Below are 19,661 nucleotides of genomic sequence, written 5' to 3'. Positions count from 1 at the left end.
TATTTATTATTTCATTCTTTAATTATAGAATTTGCTACTTTATTATCTTTGATGTAATTGAGGGGTAAATCATTTTGGCAACATGCTGCATAGGAAACTAAGAATCTTGCTGAACCTTTATCGTTGCGTTTCGATTGGGAGAGATCACTGCTATGGGTTCATGGGGGTCACCCAATACTGCCTCCATCTCCCAAATTGTATTATCAACAGCGTCAGCTTTTACAGTTTTGTGAGTTAGTTTGGCCAACAAAGGGAAAATTATGCACTAAGGGTATTGTTTCCTATGCTGGTATCTTTGTGGAAACTCTTTTTCTTGCTTTATCATGACTTGGGTTTGTGATTTGTTGGACTTATCTGATATTGCAGCAAACGAGATTCCTATTGAGATTGTTGTTTCTGTTGATCCTGAACTTCGCTTCATTGCATTGGAAGGTAGAGTTGGAAAACTTTTCAGCACACACAGTTTTCCATCGGTTTAATATTCCTTTTGTTGTTGCTTGTTGCATCGAGATAGGATTTTGAGTTGTCTAATATTGCTAAAGCTGTACCTGCTAACATCGTGCTTTTCTTATTTTCTAAATAAGAACTTCAGTATGCTTAAGATAGTATTTTTATGTTGTTTGTGGTGATTCCATTAATGACCTAAAGTTTTCTCTTTGTTGTTTTACTTAGGATCTTATACTATTAATGTTGGATACTTCATAGCATTCTAGTTATGCAATCCCTTTATCTTAGGGTTTAGCTTCTGCATTTTCTTGGAGTCAAACTTCAATTACTTGTTCACTGATGACTCTTGCTATGAATCTTATCTAAAATAGGTTAGTAAGATGCAGTGTTGATTTCATTTTTCTAGTCAGTTGAAACAAACCATACCTGATTGATAAATCTTTCCCAAAATTCTACCACAGACATAAATCCTTATTTCTCTAATTTAGTTGTGTGCTGTCGTAGTGACTATGAGCCCTACATAGGCATACTTGCCCAATTGTGTCCTCTGTAACTTTGCATGTGTAATCGGCATATGGTGTCAATGTGGAATTTTTGTGTTTTGTCTTGCTCCTTCAGCACTTAAAAGTTTATATCTTTATCCATCTCAATTTCCCTACATAGGCATACTTGCCCAATTGTGTCCTCTGTTACTTTGCATGTGTAATCGGCATATGGTGTCAATGTGGAATTTTTGTGTTTTGTCTTGCTCCTTCAGCACTTAAAAGTTTATATCTTTATCCATCTCAATTTCTCTTTTTGTCTTCTTTCTTTAGGCATTTGCATGTCATCCTTTATTATGGGTAAACGTGATGAAGATGAAATCCATGTTTCTCATCAAATGGGGGAGGTGTATCAGGTTGTTTCCTGTTCACGTATTATTTTTGTTTCTTTATTATTCAGGCCTTTTTTTTTAATCATTTGGCATTACTATCTGACACTTGTGGATTTGAACTTACTGTATCCAGATGCTTTTGAAACGGTTTGAACATGAGAAATGCAAATTGTTGAGCAAATATGGGACTGGTGAAGCTATTTTTGGGGCAAACTCTACTGCATGTGATTTTGGTTCTGAAATGTTGTGTTCAAGGTCTGGTTTTGACAGTTGGCTGGATATACATCCGATAGTTGACTGTGCTAGTTGTTTCCTAGATATGGAGCTACTTCAAGAGTTATCATTGCTCATGTTTGTTGATAGTGTGGACCTACAACGAGTAAGTGGACAACTTTTTTCTTCATACTACATTTTGTTCCTTGAATGGTAATTTTTTTCTGCTTTACCATTTTATTTAAAGAGCATGAAGAGGCACACCTAACTTCTGGTCTTCCTTAATGGCAGAAGGGTTTAGTTGATCTGTCTAGCCTTCTGGATTCTAACCTGAAACATTCCCTGACTTATTCAACAAGGCCTCCGCAATCTTTTGTACCACATCAAAAGCTGTTATGGTTAATTGATGCATGGACATCAGTGGATGCAGGTCAGTATGGTTTTGTCTACATCTTTGTCTTTGTTTCTTATCAGGAAGCTTAATGCTCTCTATCCTTGTATTATAGTGCATGCAAAAGTTTCTAGTTTTGTATTAGAGATGTGGTTTTGGTGGCATTCATTTCTGTGGAGCCAGTTCACTGATCCTGTCAAGGTATGTTTATCAGAAAGCTCTGTGCTTTTATTTCATGGATGCCTTTCAAAATTCATGATTTGCTTCTTCTTATTCCAGAATTTCTCAGTAATTGACGGTTATGATGTTCCGCTACCAAATGCACTTTTTCAGCCTGTGAGAACAGCTAGCGTTGCCAAAATATTGTAAGTTAACTAATTTCACTCTCAACCTGTTTAGAATCTTTATAATATGCATAGAATGGTGCCTGGAAAATTGAATTCTGTTGTTGAGATTTCATTCAACTTCCAACATTTCAGTGTAAAATATAAAGTGGATGGGAAATTCTCTCTTCTCTTAACTGTTTGCTCCTGTCCTCTCATTGTTTGTGATTTCCATTATGATTTGAGGCTATATTCTGTGTTTAGATGCTTTTGACTGTTATTGTGGTATTTTGCGTAGCTAAACTTCCTTTTTAAACTAATCTGGCAAGTAGGATTCCATCTATCAGCTTACTTTTCATAAGTTTAGATTCAAAAGTAATCTCAAAGATTATGTTATTTTGACTTCCATTCTCACGTTTTTTCCATTTTATTTTAGGCAAAGTACACATGATATCAAGGACTTTTCTGTGCTTTCTATGAAGCTTAAGGTTTCTTCATGTGTTCTCTCTCAAATTTCTTCCCCAAGGACGGATATATGTAACTTTCTTTTTTCTGCTGCTCGCTCTCTTTTCCAACAGGTAGCTTACTTTTGTTTAATTTTTCATTTCCTTTGATCTCAACATGGATGCTCAAATCTTGATGTCATAATGTTCCAGATTATTTATTCACATAAAAAATCATTTGATGCTGAGAAGTTTGCTGCCATCAAGTCTATTCTCTGTTCATCTTCTAACAGTGTGACGGTATGATTTACTTAGGCATGTTACAGATATGGGAATCTTCTGTGCTGTTTTGAGCATGATACAGATTTTGACTTTTTTACTTAGGCACTTCCTATTCATTAAATGTATCATAATTTTCCATTTCTGAGCGCCGCATCTTCTTTTATTGACAGGACAAAAGTATAGAGCTTGTGAGCTTGCTTATTGCATCATCAAGTCATCAATGTCTGAAGTCGTTGATCCCTTTACACATTGATCCACTACTCAAAGGACTATATCTTAATGGCTCATCTCCTGGTGACTATTCATTGTTGTCTTTCGAGTTCAATTCTGAAAGTAGTAATTTTGGATTAACATTGACATCCTTTCTTATAGAATCGTACTTGGATCTTGGTATTGCTTGGATGCATATTGGAGGATTACGTTTTCAACTCTTGCTTAGATGTGATAGTATGGATCCTGCCAAAAAATATTCATGGAAATTGTCCCATTTAGAAGAAAAGATTGTTTCTTCTAAACTTGAGATGAAGGTAGGTATCTTGATCTATCTTTGAAAGGTTATGCGGTATTTAGTTCTGTCTCAACTTGTTAGTTCTCACAAATCTTACTGTGATGTTGGATGACGATAACATGTTCAAATATGAACTATGGTATCCAGATAAAGACTTATTTATGTGTAAACACGTCTATTGATCAGTTTAGGCATCATAAAGCAAAGAAACATTTTAAATACCATCTTTGTCCTAGGTTGGATGCCTACATTTTCATTTAAGAATGTCCCAAAAGGCCAAACCTAATGATCTTTTCTTTCTGGATACCTAAAACTCTCAACTTTTGATATTCCTTGTTGATTTCTTTTAGTTTTTTTTTCCCTTGTAAGCTACTACCATTAGAAACTTTTAAACGTCTTTGTTTTCAAAATATTTTTTGAATTTGGTGAAAAATTCCTAATCACTTGTCTTATAAAATAAGTTTTATCAGAAATGAGCAGCTATTAACATTTACTTAATGTTGTTAGTCTGGGGCTTAACTCTTATTCTTTTATAGGTGCGGCAAGAATGCAATTATTTGGCCGGATGGTCTTCATCTAAAGAAACTGATAGCAGGATGTCCCAAGCATTAGAAAAGCTTGAAATTGAACGTAGGAAGCTGCTACGGAAGGTCTGAATTTTTTTTACTTCTTTTTTTGGATCTTTATATTTATTTTGCTCTTTTCCATATATTCATTTGTGGAATTGTTTTTTATTCAGATTGTTTTCCGCCCTGATCCTGCAAAATTCAAAGCACTGAGAAAAGAATGTGATGAGTTTCTTGTACTTGTTGATTCTTCTACGAGTTTGGTCAAAAATACTGAAGGCATGGAGTTGCAACAGATTGTTGACAAAGTGTGCAACTGGCAGGTAAAAATCTTTAGACATAGTTTGACGATATTCCCATTGAATGCAGTAGGTAGCTTTACCATACTTATTTGTTATTGTCTGATTGATTTTTTCAGGAGACAGCCAGCTGTTTCATTGATCGTTTGTCAATTGAATATTCCGAGTATATTGATGTAGCCCAGCCAATTCAAGTGGCTGTATATGAAATGAAGCTGGGCTTATCACTTGTTCTGTCGAGTGTGTTGCAGAAAAAATATCTTGACAGAATTCAGGAGGACAATATGGATAGAGTAATGGTGATGTATCCATTTGTTTATTCTTTGGGTTCTTTGTTTGTCAATCTTGTTTATTAGCTTTCTTGGCTGACTTGAAGTTCCTTGCAGGAGTCGATCCACTCGTTTATGAGGTTCCCAAGGGGCTGCCCATCTGAGTTAGTTTCTGTCAATGACAGGAGGCTGCCTATGTTTTCTTCCCTTGACATGCCTTGTATTACAAAATTCTCCGAAAGGGAGTTGAGCTTGTTGGAAAAGTTGGTTACCATTTCCAGTGATGTCAAAACTGAAAAAGTACTTGCGCTTCCTGTTGACACTTTAATTGTATTTTTCCATTGTCAAACCTGCATCATGCCTGACATGGTTTCATATCTGAAATAGGGATCTGTTTTGCAACTGAAAGCTGCTCTTTATAATAACGTTCTTATTCGTATTGCACATTTGGTGGCTACTGCAAAGTTGATGGATGATGCATCTTTTATGGTAAGCCCTTTGGTTGATCATTTGCACCAGTACATGATGTCTTGCTGATGCTTCATTATGTATTGTTAATCAGCTATTGGACAAAATCTTCTCTGGATTTGCAACCATTTGGATGCGTATGAAAATTGAGGGGAAGAATCAAGAAGACCTTCATGGTCAATCTTTTAAGTTCAGACCTCGGGCATTTAGAATTGAAAATGTGATGGAAGTGGATATATCAGCTTTGGGCAAGTTGCTTTCAAGTGACAACTTCACCGAATGGCAACAATTGCTGTCTGATGAAGAATCCACTGAAATAGTAAGGCTCCTATGCCATTATGACCATCTATTTGTTTTTTTTTTCCCTTCCATCTTTTATCTTATAATAATGTTAATGGCCTGTTGATTCAGATGGAAGAGGGAGAGAGAAATGAAAATTTACAGGATGAATGGAGCCTAATGGAAGAATCTATTCTGATTAACATGATCCATATACACAATCAATTGTTTGGGTCCAGTGATCTTGTCCTTACTGTAAGTTCTCCTGAGAGTGTACTGAAATACATTAATAGAATGTCGGAAATGACTTTTTAGTTCATATTCAATGTTCCAAATTGATTTAACTCCTTTAAGAGTTATGGTAAAAATGTCGTTAATTTTGTTATGTAGAACGTGTTCTCTCTGCTCCCCTCTCCCCATAAGCTATTACTTTGGTTTCTTTTCATTCCTCTTAAAGTTTGATCTGTGTATAATCTTGTAGTTGTAATTCTAATTTTTTGCTCCCATAAGATGGATGTCCATCATGATTTTCTTTCTTCTCTTTGTATTAGTGCGTTTTTGGCTTTATGTTGATTTTTGAGTTTTCTCATGTGAACTTTATGCCATGTACCTCTATTTTCTTCTTTTCAGCCTGGATCTTTTCAAATCACTGATGTGGACAGATTGCATTCCTTCTGTGGCTCTTACACTTTGGGAGTTGGAATGATCAAAGGTGTGGTTTACAGTTAATATTTTGTATTTTGTTGTTTCGAGAAACACTGAACTTATCTTGTTTCTTATTTGCAGGTTTTGGAGGTCTATTTTCTTCCACTTTGGATGCCAAACTTGTGCCGGAGCATCTACTTCGACTCTGGTGGGAGTATGAGGAGAAGTTTCCTTCATCTCATAAAGCAGCTTGCAAATACAATTTTTACAAGGTTTTATAAACCAGTGCATCTTACTATTATTACACCAGTTCTGTATTCCTATTTTCAGCTTAAAGCATTTTCAACTGTATTTATTTTGTTTCCTTTTCCCTTCGCATAGGATTCAAATACTTACGTAATGGCCAAAATGGTGGAGTTACTCATTACTCTTAAGAAGCGAGTTCTCACTCTTTTAAGTGAATGGGAAGATCACCCTGGTCTACAAAAAGTCCTGGATGTGATTGAAATGCTTTTGGCTATTCCTCTGTGCACCCCTTTAGCTAAGGTAGGATAAATAACAATGCTGCTTGTTGAGCTATTTGTGCTGGTTGTTTATTTTTTATGTAAAGGTTAAGCTTGCAGTAAAATACTTATGATTTTGTCCAAAGGTGAAAAGAAGGTTTTCATATCCCCCACCCAGCCTTGTTAAAAAGCTTTCTTTGATCTTCTAAATATGTTCCCAATTGCATGTTTGTGGCATTTATTATGAAAATGAGGTGGTGGGGTGAGTGGGGGGGTTGGTGGAGGGAAATGTATATAAATGTGATAGACATGTTGCTTGTAGACCTTAGTCTCTCCTTTTGATGGCTGAATTCATCTTGTTTGTGAAGGCTCTATCAGGATTGCAGTTTCTGCTTAACAGGACCCGGATTTTACTGGAAAATGGATCAAAGTTTTCTCTCTCTGGTATGTATTTAATGCGCTAAGTCTTAGAAATCATTTCTTGGATTTGTGATTTATTTATTCATTTTCTCTTGTTTTTTACTTGGTAGAACAACTTGAACCCCTTATTTCTTTGGTGTGCTCGTGGCAAAAGATGGAGTTTGACTCTTGGCCTGTGTTGCTTGATGAGGTTCACGACCAATGTGATGTAAATGCTGCGAAGGTATGAAGTGGATATATGTTTGATGTATGGACTACAAATAAATTTGAATGAGAAAAAAATTTGAGATATTGAGCTAGATATTTAGAGATGTGCACATACACACATATGTGCAGTCACACTCGCTCTAGTAGACCCCCTTCCCTCCCTCTTTGTTCTCGTCCCTCTTCCCCCCCCCCCCCCAAAAAAAAAAATAGAAAAAGAAAATCTGGTGTCCGTTCTTCTGGATGCTCTGATCATTCCCTCATGAAAAGTTGAAGCCAATTATTCCTATAGTGTATAATCAGCCTTATTTATTATGCTCAGAACATTGAAGGGTATTTAAACTCATTAGAGTTATATTCATACTAATTGGCCATATTTAAGAAGCTGTTTTATCTTTTAGCTGAATCCCATTTCCACAACATAATTTTGTGTTAAAGGTTGATTTAGTCCGCAAAGTTGTGCCCTATTGTTACTTTGGTACCTAAAGAAATTTTTTTTTTTCTTTTAGTTTGGCCCCTAAAGTTGCAAATTGTCATATCTGTTGGGAAAGCGCCACACTGCACAAAATATATTCTTATATGTAATAAATTCAGAAAAAATGGGAAAAACTAAAAAAGCAAAACTTCAGAAATCTTTTTATTTTTAAATCACTAAAATTTTTTAAAGATTTTTATTTAATATTTGTTTGTGACTATTTTCATTGCAGTTATGGTTTCCGCTTTACTCTGTTCTTCATCCAAGGCATTCCTCTGATTCTGCCGGACATGATCAGTCTACAATTGCAAGGCATGTTTTGACTTCTATTATTTGTAAATTTTCATTTTGCAAGAGCTGGTGTCTAACACAAATACCATTTGCAGTTTGGAGGAGTTCATTCAAACATCAAGCATAGGTGAATTCAGGAAGCGCCTTAAACTTCTTTTTGCATTCCTGGGACAAATAATTAGTGGTAGAAGTCTTGGAATATATTCAAGGTCAGTCATGCTGGAGATTGGACACCTTTACTGTTTTTGCATCTGTTATGATACATTTCATATTAGTTACTATTAATAACAATTTTTTGGAGAATTATTTACATTTGCACTGCATATAATTTCATTATTTTGCTTCTTTTAGTGGCTTGGCATTTTCATCATAATTAGGCCATGTTGCAATTTTAGCTGTCCAATTTTCTCTGATATGTTCTCATTGTAAGCATTTTGTTTCAAAATTTTAATGCAGCCCTTGGCAAGAGGAAAATATCAAAATTTTGTACAACATATTTGGATTCTATGTGCAGTTTTTACCGCTGTGAGTTACTTTCTATTATTGCCATCCATAATACCCAAACCCTGGTCTGAGAATTTGTATACTTGTTTTGTTGCTTATCATATCTGTACCTTCCTCAGTGTAATGGAGTTGATAGAAGCTAATAGAAAAAAAATAGAGACTGAACTGAAAGATCTTCTGAAGTTGTGTCGGTGGGATCGTTTTGAGAGTCAGTTGTCCTTTGATCACTTGAGAAAGCCTCGGCAGAAGATCCAGAAACTAATACAGAAGTATAGTGTAAGTTGCAACCCCTTGGCAGTTATAGAGGATTTTCATTCAGTGTTCTTGGTTTAGGCTTATATAACTATTTTTGGAGACAAACATTTTCAGTTGCTTTTAATGTGTTGGACAGGATATGTTGCAGCACCCTATTATGCTTATTCTTAATGAAGAGGCGGGGCAGAAAGGATTGAAAATTGTTTCAATGCAAAGCCCAAAGCCACTCAACAATACCTCTGAGAGCATTAGGATGTTAAATTCTGTTTTAAATCTGACACAGTTTAATGATGAATACAGGTTCATTTGCTTTTACTGTTTTCCATTTGGGCTCTTTGTATTCATCTATTTCTTCATCAAGAAAACTTCCTTAACATTGAGGTCATTTCTCTGGTCTAGGTCTCTGTGGTATACCAACTGGGGCAAGAAAGTAAATGACACCCTTCAAAACTTGCACCTTGAGAAGATAACTGAATTACATTTTATTAATTCTGAAGGTTTTCTTCTTTTTGCTCCTACTTCTTTCCTTTACAGTTTCATTTAAATAAAATGTTCAGGAGACATTATCGGATGAAATTCTTAAGAAATTAATTTTTGAAGACATTGCAGGTGTCACCAGGCAGTTCTCCTTCTCCCAAAATGCATGTTTATCTTTCCAGGATGAGTGGAATGGTTTGTGGCACACACTTGAAAAAATAGGTAGAACGACTATGGATTGTGGTGACCTTTGGATGGATGTTAACAGAAGTCAAGGGAAGAAGAGGGCGTTGTCTGAGCTTCTAAAGCTTTTAGAAAGCACTGGGCTACATAGACACAAGTTTGAAATTATGGAGGTAACTGATGCTTGATTTCACTTTTGTAGTTTTTGTGCATTGCTGTTTAAATTTTATGATTCATCCTAAATTGGTTGTACTGGCATTTGGTAGATATCAAATCCTTCAAGCTGGTTATTCCTTCAGCCCTCGTATGATGCAAAGCATTTGTTGATGGCACGAACTAGGCTACCTAATGGAGTTGCTGATGTTGCTTCTAATGTGGAAAAATGTTTGCCGAAGGAAAATCTGGAGTCTGAATGGAAAAGAGTTAATGAGTTTTACTTCAAAAGCTTGGCTGCAGTGCAGGTTCTTCAACAGATTCGCCTGAAACATCATCAAGATTTTACATCTGAGCAGGTAGAATTTGTGGCTATCAATGCCGCTCGGTAGAAACCTGGTTCTTTGCATGCTTGTTTATACCTCTACTTTTGAATATTAAGGATAAATCACATCTTATTTATCTGCTTCATTTGCTGCAATTGTGCAGCCATTTTAATTATTTCCTTCTTGCCTGGAAGGTTAAGCTTTAAGCAATAAGGAAAGGGGGATTAAAAACAGCTTATGATAAAATTTTCTTTGTTTTAATAATTTATGCAGGTTAGCCGGTCGGTTTCTTATCTTAGCCATCTTTTAATTATACTACAAATGCAAAGAGAAGCTGCCTATGATTTTGCCAGACAATTAAACACTTTGCACAAATATGCCACTGCTCTGGAAAGTTCATTTTCGCTTTGCACGGATTCTTTTGGAAAGACAAATGGAGGTTGTGTTTTTGCTAAAAGTCAACATGCCACCTTTAACAGCTTGTGGCAACAGAAGGTATATGTTTTATTTTTGCTTGTTCTATTTTCTGTAAAGCTTCTGCTAAGTTATGTTGGTAATATTGCAGCAACTGTTTGATAATCTGGACGCAATGTTGATTGAAGAGTCTCTGTTGCTCAGAACTGTAGAATCTACCCATTTGAACTCTTGTCAAAATGTCAAAGCTGTAGCAAATAGGGTCCTTGGTGTCATTGAAGAATTTATTCCAACTTTAAAGAAATCTAAGGTGCAAAAACTTTCTTCTAAGCGGTATTGGCCTTTTCACAAGGGTGTTGTTACTAATTAGAATTCTGTCACAGGAATTATTGGACAACTATTTTGTTGGTTGTGATGGATCTATAGTCACTTTGGCTGGTACCATTCATCCTTGTGTGATTTCGGAACAGATGGAACAATTGGTGCTTCATAACTTCCAAGTGCTTCAGGAGTTTGAGCAGAAGCTTTCTGTTTCTGTCAAGGGAGATTTTGAAAAAAATTCAATTATAGAGTCCGTGCTCAGTCATTTTGGTGAAAGATTCAAGAAGGTATCTTCTATTTCTAGAAGTATACATGTGTCAATTATAGAGTCTCGAAATAGTTGAATGTATTCTGTGCATTGCTGGTGTGTTTAGAGGGAGCTTTAGTGAATCAAGTGTTCCTTTTGCAGGGGAAGTTGATCGCCGAATGGTTTAGGATAGCCTTTGACAAGGAGAGTGAATGCAAAAATCTTCATGAGCTAGCTGGTCCTTGTGAAAAGTGTCCTGAACTTGAGGCTCAGTTTGGTGATGCCTTCAAAAGAACAATTACTCATGTTATGGACGTGTTGCAAAAGTTAGGTTCACTGGATAACCATGTACCTCAACCTGAAGCTCAATCAGCGAGTATAACAGCATGGGAGTCCCTATTTAAATCTGTAAATTTGAGAGTGGATGAACTATGTGATAAGGTTCTTGAAACAATCCAGTTCGCAGTAAGTTCATTATTTCTGTGTTTGTAAGTGACTCCTGACAATATGTTTGGTTTTTGCCTTCTGATTTAGTTCTGTCTGTGGCAGGAATATCTGATAAATCATTCTGGCAAGAATGTTTTCAGTCTCTCTTTGCATTGTGGAACACTCTTAAAGTGCATACATGCCTTGCTGGACTTAATATCAAGCTTTAGTGATAGTTTCCTTGAAGACTTCTTAGTTATGCATAAAACAGTAAGTTGGTTCATTATGAATCCTTGCGATTTATTTTATGTTGCTTTTCCTGTCTGTCCACATTGTAATGAGGCATAACTTGTATGTTGAAAGTACTTAACTAGAGCGATTGAGCTATCACAGTTACTACATTTTCATCCCATCTAAACCTTTATGCATTCTGTTTTGGTATATCCCCTAATAAAATGTGTAGGAAATTGGATTGGTAGTTTTGCCATCAAAACTTTTATGCAATTCTGTTTATAGAATTTATTGTATTCTTTTGTACAATCTTTTAACTATTAGAAAAAGCAGCAAAAGGTTCCCCAGCTGGATATTTCTAGGACTTGATTTTTGTTCTTCTGTGCAGGTTTCTGTAGTTACTCATGGACTTGCAAATATTTTAGCTGCATTGTTTGCCAAAGGATTTGGTGTTTCACCGAAAGACCAGGAAGATGATACCAGTCATGATATGACTAGAGATGCCAGTGGGACAGGTATGGGGGAAGGTGCTGGGGTAAATGATGTCAGCGACCAGATAAATGATGAAGATCAGCTTCTTGGGGCATCTGAAAAGGTATGTTACTGTATTAAATTGGAGTTTCCTTATTCACTCATAACATTTAATTGTGAGAAATTATAATAAATTTTCACTCCATGCTGCTGCAGCCAAGTGAAGAACAAGATGCCTCAAATGATGTTCCAAGTAAGAATGAAAAAGGAATTGAGATGGAGCAGGATTTTGCTGCTGATACATTTAGTGTCAGTGAGGATGACTCTGGAGAGGATAATGACGAAGATACTGAGGATCAGCAATTGGAATCTGCTATGGGGGAAACTGGAGAAAAGAGTGAAGTGGTTGATGAGAAGCTTCAGGACAAGGATGATGATGAGAATCCAAATAACAATGAAAAGTATGAATCTGGGCCTTCAGTTAGGAACAGTGACATGAGCAGTAGGGAGTTCAGAGGCAAGGAAGATTCTGCTGGTAATGCTGATGAACCTGAAGAAAATAAAATGAATGAACTTGGGAAGGAAACTGGTGAGAGTGAAAATCAGGCTGATGTCGATGAGAATGAGAACATTGAAGACATGAACTTAAACAAAGAAGAGGCATTTACTGATCCAACTGGATTGGAACTTGACGAGCTGAATCAAAATTCTAGTGAAGATATCAACATGGATGAAACTGATGTTAAGGAAGATGATGGTGCTGACGAGGAAGAAGAATCTGCTAAAGATGGCACTGATGAAGGTAACTCAAATCCTGTTGATGAAACTAATGAAGAGATGGAGAGTGAAAGACATGATGGAGCTGCTGAAAAGGATGATATGGTGGATGCTACTTCTGAGAAGGATGATCTTGGTGGCGATCAGGAGGATCCTGAGATGAACCAAATGGCTGCAAAGAAAAATGTTTCTGAATCGGAAATTTCTGATCTCAATAGTGATCCTGTTCCTGATGGGGGAACTGCGACTCAGCCAAACAGTGAGGCATTGGATGTGAGTAATGTTGCACCCGAAGCAAACTGGGCTAATAGCAGTGATGTCTACAATGACCTTGCTCAGAGAAATCTTCCCTCCACTAACAAGTCCGACTTGAATATCATGGTTGCTGACTCATCAGATAGTGGGAAGTTTGGTGATGATCATCCAAAATCAGAGTTTCCTCGCCCAGATGATGCTCCATTTAAGAAAAAACAATCAAACCCTTACAGAAATGTTGGAGATGCCCTTCAGGAGTGGAAAGAAAGAGTCAACATCTCTGTTGATCTTCAGGATGGTAATGAGGAGTCACAGGAAGAAATTGAGGATGAGAATGCTAACGAATATGGTTTTGTCTCTGAGTTTGAAAAAGGAACGGCTCAGGCACTGGGACCTGCTACAGCTGAGCAGATGGATGCTGATGTCAATGTCAAGAAGCCTGATGAAAATACTGTTTCGGAAAAGGAAGATGGTATCATTGATATGGAAATAGATGAGAAAAATCCTGAAGAGCATCCTATTAAGCACTCTTCCTCCGTCATTAAAAATAGGGAGAAGGAACAGGTTCAGGTTTCTGAGATAGAGGAGCAAGCAAATCATCTATCCCATGGAGACTGTAGTCATGATGATGGTGATCAAAGAAACATTTCAGAGGGCTTGATCTCTGTAAAGAAGTCTTACTTGAGTGAGGATGTATATCAACTCAACAGACTTTCAATAGGTGAAGAGGAGATGGGGCAAGTCCAGGACCTTGAAGAAGCTGCAGGTGATGTAAAAAATAATGCAACTGCTCTTTGGAAAAGATATGAGCTGCTTACAACAAGACTATCCCATGAGTTGGCTGAACAGCTACGTCTTGTTATGGAACCCACTCTTGCCAGCAAACTCCAAGGGGATTATAAGACTGGCAAAAGGATTAACATGAAGAAGGTAGAGTGTATGATACGTCGAGTGTATACCTACTCTTTCTTCTTTTTTTTCTTTTTTTTTTTATTGCAAAACCTTATTTTTCTACGTGTTTGGAAATTATAGGTCATTCCATACATAGCTAGTCACTACCAGAAAGATAAAATATGGCTAAGGCGAACCAAGCCAAATAAGCGAGATTACCAAGTTATTATTGCAGTTGATGACTCTCATAGTATGGCAGAAAGTGGTTGTAGTGAGGTTGCTGTTAAAGCTTTAGTGACTGTTTGTCGTGCCATGTCTCAATTGGAAGTTGGAAATTTGGCTGTTGCCAGCTTCGGGAAGAAAGGAAACATAAGGTTGTTGCATGATTTTGATCAACCCTTCACTGGTGAATCAGGTGTTAAGGTTAGTACTCTGAATTATCCTTCTTGAAAGAGAATGAGATTATTTGCCTTATTGCTGTGTCTTTCATTTAGACTACATGTGTGTCTAACTGCTCACTGAACTCTGAAGCTTCTGAGAATATGCGTTTCTTTTAATTTTTTTCCTCTTCTGGATCTAGCAGAGGTTTATTCATCTTCAACAGGACTGATCGTTTTGTAAATAATTTTCTGGGACAGATGATTTCTAGTCTGACATTCAAACAAGAGAATACTATCACGGATGAACCAGTTGTTGATCTGTTGAGGTTTTTAAATAAGAAGCTGGATGCTGCAGTTACAAATGCAAGACTTCCTTCTGGACAAAACCCTCTACAGCAACTTGTACTAATTATTGGGGATGGCCGGCTACATGAGAAGGTGCTTGCTGAAAAGAAAAACGAGAACGGAATCATGTGCTGATAGTTTTGTCCAATCCAAATTGATTAAAATGGTTTTATTTACTTGTGTGTTTATGCACTATGTATGCAGGAGAACTTGAAGCGTTGTGTTAGGGATGTCTTAAGTAGTAAGCGAATGGTTGCTTTCCTTATTCTTGATAGCCTGCAGGAATCAATCATGGATCTTCAGGTCTGTTGACGCCTTGTATCAGATTGCCTCTGAAGATATAAGATTTGATTTCTTTTGACATATCTTTGTTTGGTCTACAGGAGGTAATAACTAGTCAGGACAACAACAATCAATTTAAAATCTCAGTTTCGAAATATCTAGATTCTTTTCCCTTCCCATACTACGTCGTGTTGAGGAATATTGAAGCACTTCCAAAGACCCTAGCTGATTTATTAAGACAGGTAATTTGGCTCTAGGTGATTATTTGCATGTATGTCTTATTTCATTTATTTGATTAGCATGAGTAAATTTCGGTTTTACTCTTTCTGTTGGCAGTGGTTCGAGCTCATGCAGAGTTCAAGAGACTAGACACATTTTTCGATTGAAGGATGGAGATGTGGAGAGGTTGAAGGGATCACAAATGAGGAAATATCCAACAAACTGTATAAGCTAATTTGGGAGTTGCCTAGGAGAGACTGAAGATGATGATCCAGTCCATGTACTTTACAGGTACAAATATGATAAAGACAGTTTGTATATGGAAGCCAGCTAGATAAGCTTCTTTGTGAAATTGTCATATCATTTTTTTTAATAGAAAAAATATATATAGAAACATTAAACTGGTTAAAATGGGTAAACCAGTTTAACATAGGTGTATAGTTGGATGTTTACTACTTCGGGAAAGAAGATAAAAGTTGTGGTCGAAAGGGCCAACCCAACCATCCTCAACTTTTATGGTCCAAATGTGAGATATCATACCATTTGGTCACCATCATTTGGCACACAGTATTGGTAATTTGCATTAATAAATTTACTTATATTGAAATAACTTTTTGCATATAAGATGCAAACAAATGGGCCGATAATCTTTGTAGGTATAAAAGCTTGAGTTTAATGTCAAATAATTTCATTTTCCTCTAATTATAAAAAACAAATAAACCAACAAACAGGGCTCAAAATTGATAAAGAAATTATATGTGATTGCGATGCACCACTACGTGGGAATGTGGCTGCCCTGGTTTATAACCTGCTTCGAGAAGTACTAGGATTATAGCATTTCCACTGGAAAATCGAATAGAAAAATCCGATAGGTTATTTTCACATTTTGTAGTATATGTGTCACCCATTTTTTTTAAAAAAAATTCTAATATTCCTATGGAATGCATAGTTTCATTTTCGAACAAAAAATTGTGCGTTATGTTTGTAACATTGAACATCACAGTAGTGCCACATGGAAAAGAAAATTGATATTCTCTTTTAACTTTGTTTAAAATATAAAAACCATAAAACTAATAAAATGGAAACTTTTAAAATTATAGAAAATATTGAAAATTAAAGTTAATAAATAACTATAGAAATTACATACTATAAAAAAATTGTAAAACTATTTAAAAGATTATAAAATTAATAACGATAATTATAGATTTGATAAAATTATGAACTATAGAGAAATATAAAAATTACAAAAAATAAAAATATGATTATTTTTTCATTTTCCCGACAAAAATAAAATATAACTTATATTAAGAATATTATATAAATTAAATTAAAATTATAGAAAATTACAAAAATAAAGAAATATATAAAATGATAAAAACTACAAAACAATATAGAAAATTATCTATGACCTAAAAAGAAGTTCAAAAAAAAAAAAAATAGTCCACTTTGTTCACCACTTGGACATTAAAAAAAGTTTAGATGAATTAAAAAACACGGTTTATTTCCCATGCTTGTAGGACGGTGAGTGGTGATTCTGACAAATTGGCAATTGCTAGACTTAGGGTGAGTTTGGATGGGCGATTGGGTGCGGTGCGGTGCGTTCAGCTTACTTTTTGTCTCACGTTACAGTATCGCTATAGTATCTAATCTCACCGTCACTGTTATTTTTACACTAACCGCAGGTAAACGCACCGCCCATCCAAACCCACCCTTAATTCAGGGTGATACGTTCTTTCAATTTTTTTAACTCTTCATGTGTTGATCGTTGGTTTTTATTTTGTTCTGAATCGTTATGTTTGATTCGATTAATTTATTATTAAATCGAATAAAAATTTTGTTTTATTTTTTTGTTGGGAAATTTATTTATTTTTTATAATTTTCATTTTTTATGTATTTTATATTTCTTATAATTTTATCATTTTATAATTATTTATATTTTTAAAAATTTTTATACTTTTTATTGAATTTTATAATTTTTATATTTAATTATTAATTATTATTTTCTGTAGTTTTGGATTTATTTTAATTTTATTCTCTTCTACTTCTCCCTCTATTTTCTTTTCTTTGTCATTTCTTTTAATATAGTTTTTCTATATTTTTATTTGTTAAAACTAGTCCTCATACTTTGTGAAGGTTGCTTTCCCCCGTAACCATATTGTCATCTTCAACAATATTCACCCCTCTTGTATACATTTTATAAAGGTTAAATATAAATTCATAATTGGATCATAAAATAATCGAACGCAAAACAATACCTTCAATACTCATTTCATCTTTAGTAGACTAATAAGTTTGATCTTCTTTGTCATCGTTTAGACAAGTATTGGGTTTGTTCAAAATTGCATTATCAGCTTGGACTTCATCACTAGCTTTGTCATCCGAAAAGCAAAGTTAGCTCTCTGGTTCCTCTGTTGTTACTTGACTTGGATGGCTGACATAGTTTTACTGATTGTTTTCATTTACATTCTAGAATTTGTCACAGCTAGTAAATCTCGTCCGTGTAGTTATAAAACTAAATTCTGAGTTCCTCCTAGGGCTACCAAAAGGGGACAAGTTACTCTGGGAGAGAGAATCCTCCTTGAGGATTTAGAAACCTTTTGGCATGAAAAATCCACATTTTCATCCCCATTTATTATTATATCGGATAGATGTTTCTTCACCTCGATCTAGAGGTTTTAATGCCGAGAAAAGTTAGTAATCTCAGATTTTGTGCCTAATTTGGAGCCTTTTAGCTTGCATGGCTTTTCTCCCTTGTTGACACCGAAAGATGGCCTTGCGATTCTTTCGTTAAAGAAGTGATCTTTAGTTGGAGAACTCATCCCAATATGTTCCTTAACTCCTCCATTGTTCCTTGAACTTTGTCACTCGACTGAAATACCATCGATGGGGTTTCTTTGTTGCTCCCTTCTCATGACATGTTTCCACTTTCTTTTGATTTCAGAAAGAAAATAGTGGGAACCACCTTCATGAAGTATAGTGATTAGTTTTAACAAATAGAAAATATAGAAAAACCATGTTAAAAGAGATAGAGAAGGGAGGAGAATAAAGGGAGAAGAAAAAAAAAGGAAAGTTAAAAGATCATAAAAGGAAAAAAATTAAATTACTCAAAATGAAAAATATGGGGACCAATTGTATAATTTAACCTAATTTTTTTTGTTTGAAATGATGATTTAACATGCCACGTCAATTTACCGTTACATCGTTAAATGCAATTAACAGTTCAGTGTCTAAAATGTTACAACATGATGACGTAAATGACTAAAATGTAACATGAAGTAAACAAAAATGACCATTTTAGTAGTTTACCCTTCTTTTATATTTAAATATTCAAACTATGATGATTTAATATAAAATATTTTTAAGATTAAATAACCTTAATATAATCAATTCTAAATTAATTAATTTTTTAAAATATTTTGTAATTATGTTACTTTCTCAATTCATTCATCATTTTTGAGGAAATTCATTGATGATTGTAAATAAAAAGTAATATTATAAAAAGATTAATATTAATGTACATAACTGATCCCTGTATGATGCACGAGAATATAAACTAGTTACATATCTATATAACTATATATAACAAGACCTTCCTTATGGAATAGTCTCTCTTCTTTTTCTTTTTCATTTTATAGAAAAAAAAGAGAAAAATTTTAATTTTAGTTTTATCCTACACTCAAATTTTAAATTATATAATAATGGTCAAATTTTAATTTTGATCCCTGTGTTACACTTAAATTTAGGATTCAATCTTTATACTCAAAACATAACTAGGTACTTCAATTTTTACAATGTCACTGGTTAGCTCTAATACTTTTTTATTAAAATATTGATGTAACTTTTAAGATTTATTAGTACTATTAAAATTATTTGTTAAATTCAAGTCCATTGCAATGCCAATTTTTTTGTTACGTAACTATTAAGTGAGTATTTTTTTAATTTTAAAATGTTACATCAGCGAATTTGATAGAAGAATTTAATGGTGTTAACAATTTGATTTGAATTTTAAATTTGAAAAATAAAAGCACCAACTTTCTAAAAATAAAAATTTAAATTTTAAATATACAAAGAATACTTGAAATATATCGTTCCATACTAGTCATATTAAAATTATTGTCTAATTTTAAGATTTATTTATTTTAAAGTGAATTATTCCAAAAATTGGAATATTTTTATTTTGATTTACACGAATTCAACTTTATGTTTTTATTTGATTTACTATCGTATTTAATCAAATTAAGCAATTATTTTCCTAAATTCGGATTAAATATTAAGTGAAATATTATTGAGAAAATGTTAAAACATTTTAAAAATTAATTAAATTAAAATTATTTTAAAATATTATATGATGTTAAGTAAATATTTGTTATACTTCCTCTTTTAATTGTGATTTTGTTCTCACTGAAATATATTAACACTTCTTTTCTTTCGTCAATAGTTTTTTTCCATTATTGTAAAACAAATGTATATTGAAATAAGAAATTTGATATAATTTAGGATTCTGATATCAAATAAAATAGAATTTTATTTAGGACAAAAACCAAAAATTTATATTATTTATATTTATTATATCTATATATAAAATTTGAATTATAAAATAACTA

General features: G+C 34.4%; 1 protein-coding gene across 4 annotated transcripts in view; it reads left to right on the top strand.

The window, feature by feature from the left end:
- The window catches only part of LOC105776396 (midasin), a 33,411-nt gene extending 17,744 nt beyond the window's left edge, over positions 1-15,667 (top strand). For 2 of the 4 annotated variants that reach the window (XM_012599024.2, XM_012599023.2), the window contains 43 exons: positions 94-271; positions 367-432; positions 1,263-1,345; positions 1,455-1,700; positions 1,826-1,964; positions 2,041-2,126; positions 2,205-2,290; positions 2,685-2,826; positions 2,905-2,991; positions 3,144-3,267; positions 3,346-3,500; positions 4,018-4,131; positions 4,221-4,370; positions 4,466-4,645; positions 4,733-4,915; positions 5,003-5,104; positions 5,178-5,402; positions 5,495-5,617; positions 5,993-6,074; positions 6,149-6,279; positions 6,389-6,553; positions 6,879-6,954; positions 7,041-7,153; positions 7,842-7,921; positions 7,996-8,109; positions 8,357-8,425; positions 8,524-8,680; positions 8,796-8,959; positions 9,059-9,156; positions 9,260-9,492; positions 9,586-9,831; positions 10,072-10,293; positions 10,364-10,522; positions 10,596-10,820; positions 10,943-11,245; positions 11,330-11,476; positions 11,826-12,032; positions 12,125-13,870; positions 13,973-14,254; positions 14,470-14,649; positions 14,761-14,859; positions 14,940-15,080; positions 15,175-15,667. In XM_012599024.2, coding sequence (XP_012454478.1) covers positions 94-271; positions 367-432; positions 1,263-1,345; positions 1,455-1,700; positions 1,826-1,964; positions 2,041-2,126; positions 2,205-2,290; positions 2,685-2,826; positions 2,905-2,991; positions 3,144-3,267; positions 3,346-3,500; positions 4,018-4,131; positions 4,221-4,370; positions 4,466-4,645; positions 4,733-4,915; positions 5,003-5,104; positions 5,178-5,402; positions 5,495-5,617; positions 5,993-6,074; positions 6,149-6,279; positions 6,389-6,553; positions 6,879-6,954; positions 7,041-7,153; positions 7,842-7,921; positions 7,996-8,109; positions 8,357-8,425; positions 8,524-8,680; positions 8,796-8,959; positions 9,059-9,156; positions 9,260-9,492; positions 9,586-9,831; positions 10,072-10,293; positions 10,364-10,522; positions 10,596-10,820; positions 10,943-11,245; positions 11,330-11,476; positions 11,826-12,032; positions 12,125-13,870; positions 13,973-14,254; positions 14,470-14,649; positions 14,761-14,859; positions 14,940-15,080; positions 15,175-15,207 — 7,941 coding nt within the window. In that variant the 3' untranslated portion in view covers positions 15,208-15,667. The remainder of the gene's footprint in view (positions 1-93; positions 272-366; positions 433-1,262; positions 1,346-1,454; positions 1,701-1,825; positions 1,965-2,040; positions 2,127-2,204; positions 2,291-2,684; positions 2,827-2,904; positions 2,992-3,143; positions 3,268-3,345; positions 3,501-4,017; positions 4,132-4,220; positions 4,371-4,465; positions 4,646-4,732; positions 4,916-5,002; positions 5,105-5,177; positions 5,403-5,494; positions 5,618-5,992; positions 6,075-6,148; positions 6,280-6,388; positions 6,554-6,878; positions 6,955-7,040; positions 7,154-7,841; positions 7,922-7,995; positions 8,110-8,356; positions 8,426-8,523; positions 8,681-8,795; positions 8,960-9,058; positions 9,157-9,259; positions 9,493-9,585; positions 9,832-10,071; positions 10,294-10,363; positions 10,523-10,595; positions 10,821-10,942; positions 11,246-11,329; positions 11,477-11,825; positions 12,033-12,124; positions 13,871-13,972; positions 14,255-14,469; positions 14,650-14,760; positions 14,860-14,939; positions 15,081-15,174) is intronic. The other 2 variants (XM_012599027.2, XM_052622166.1) reach the window with 2 other exon arrangements.
- Positions 15,668-19,661: the final 3,994 nt, after the last annotated feature.

This window comes from Gossypium raimondii, chromosome 10 (assembly GCF_025698545.1).
Source record: "Gossypium raimondii isolate GPD5lz chromosome 10, ASM2569854v1, whole genome shotgun sequence".
Classification (NCBI taxonomy): Eukaryota; Viridiplantae; Streptophyta; class Magnoliopsida; order Malvales; family Malvaceae; genus Gossypium; species Gossypium raimondii.
Note: the sequence above shows the minus strand (reverse complement) of the source record. Positions and strands in the feature narration are given on the sequence as shown.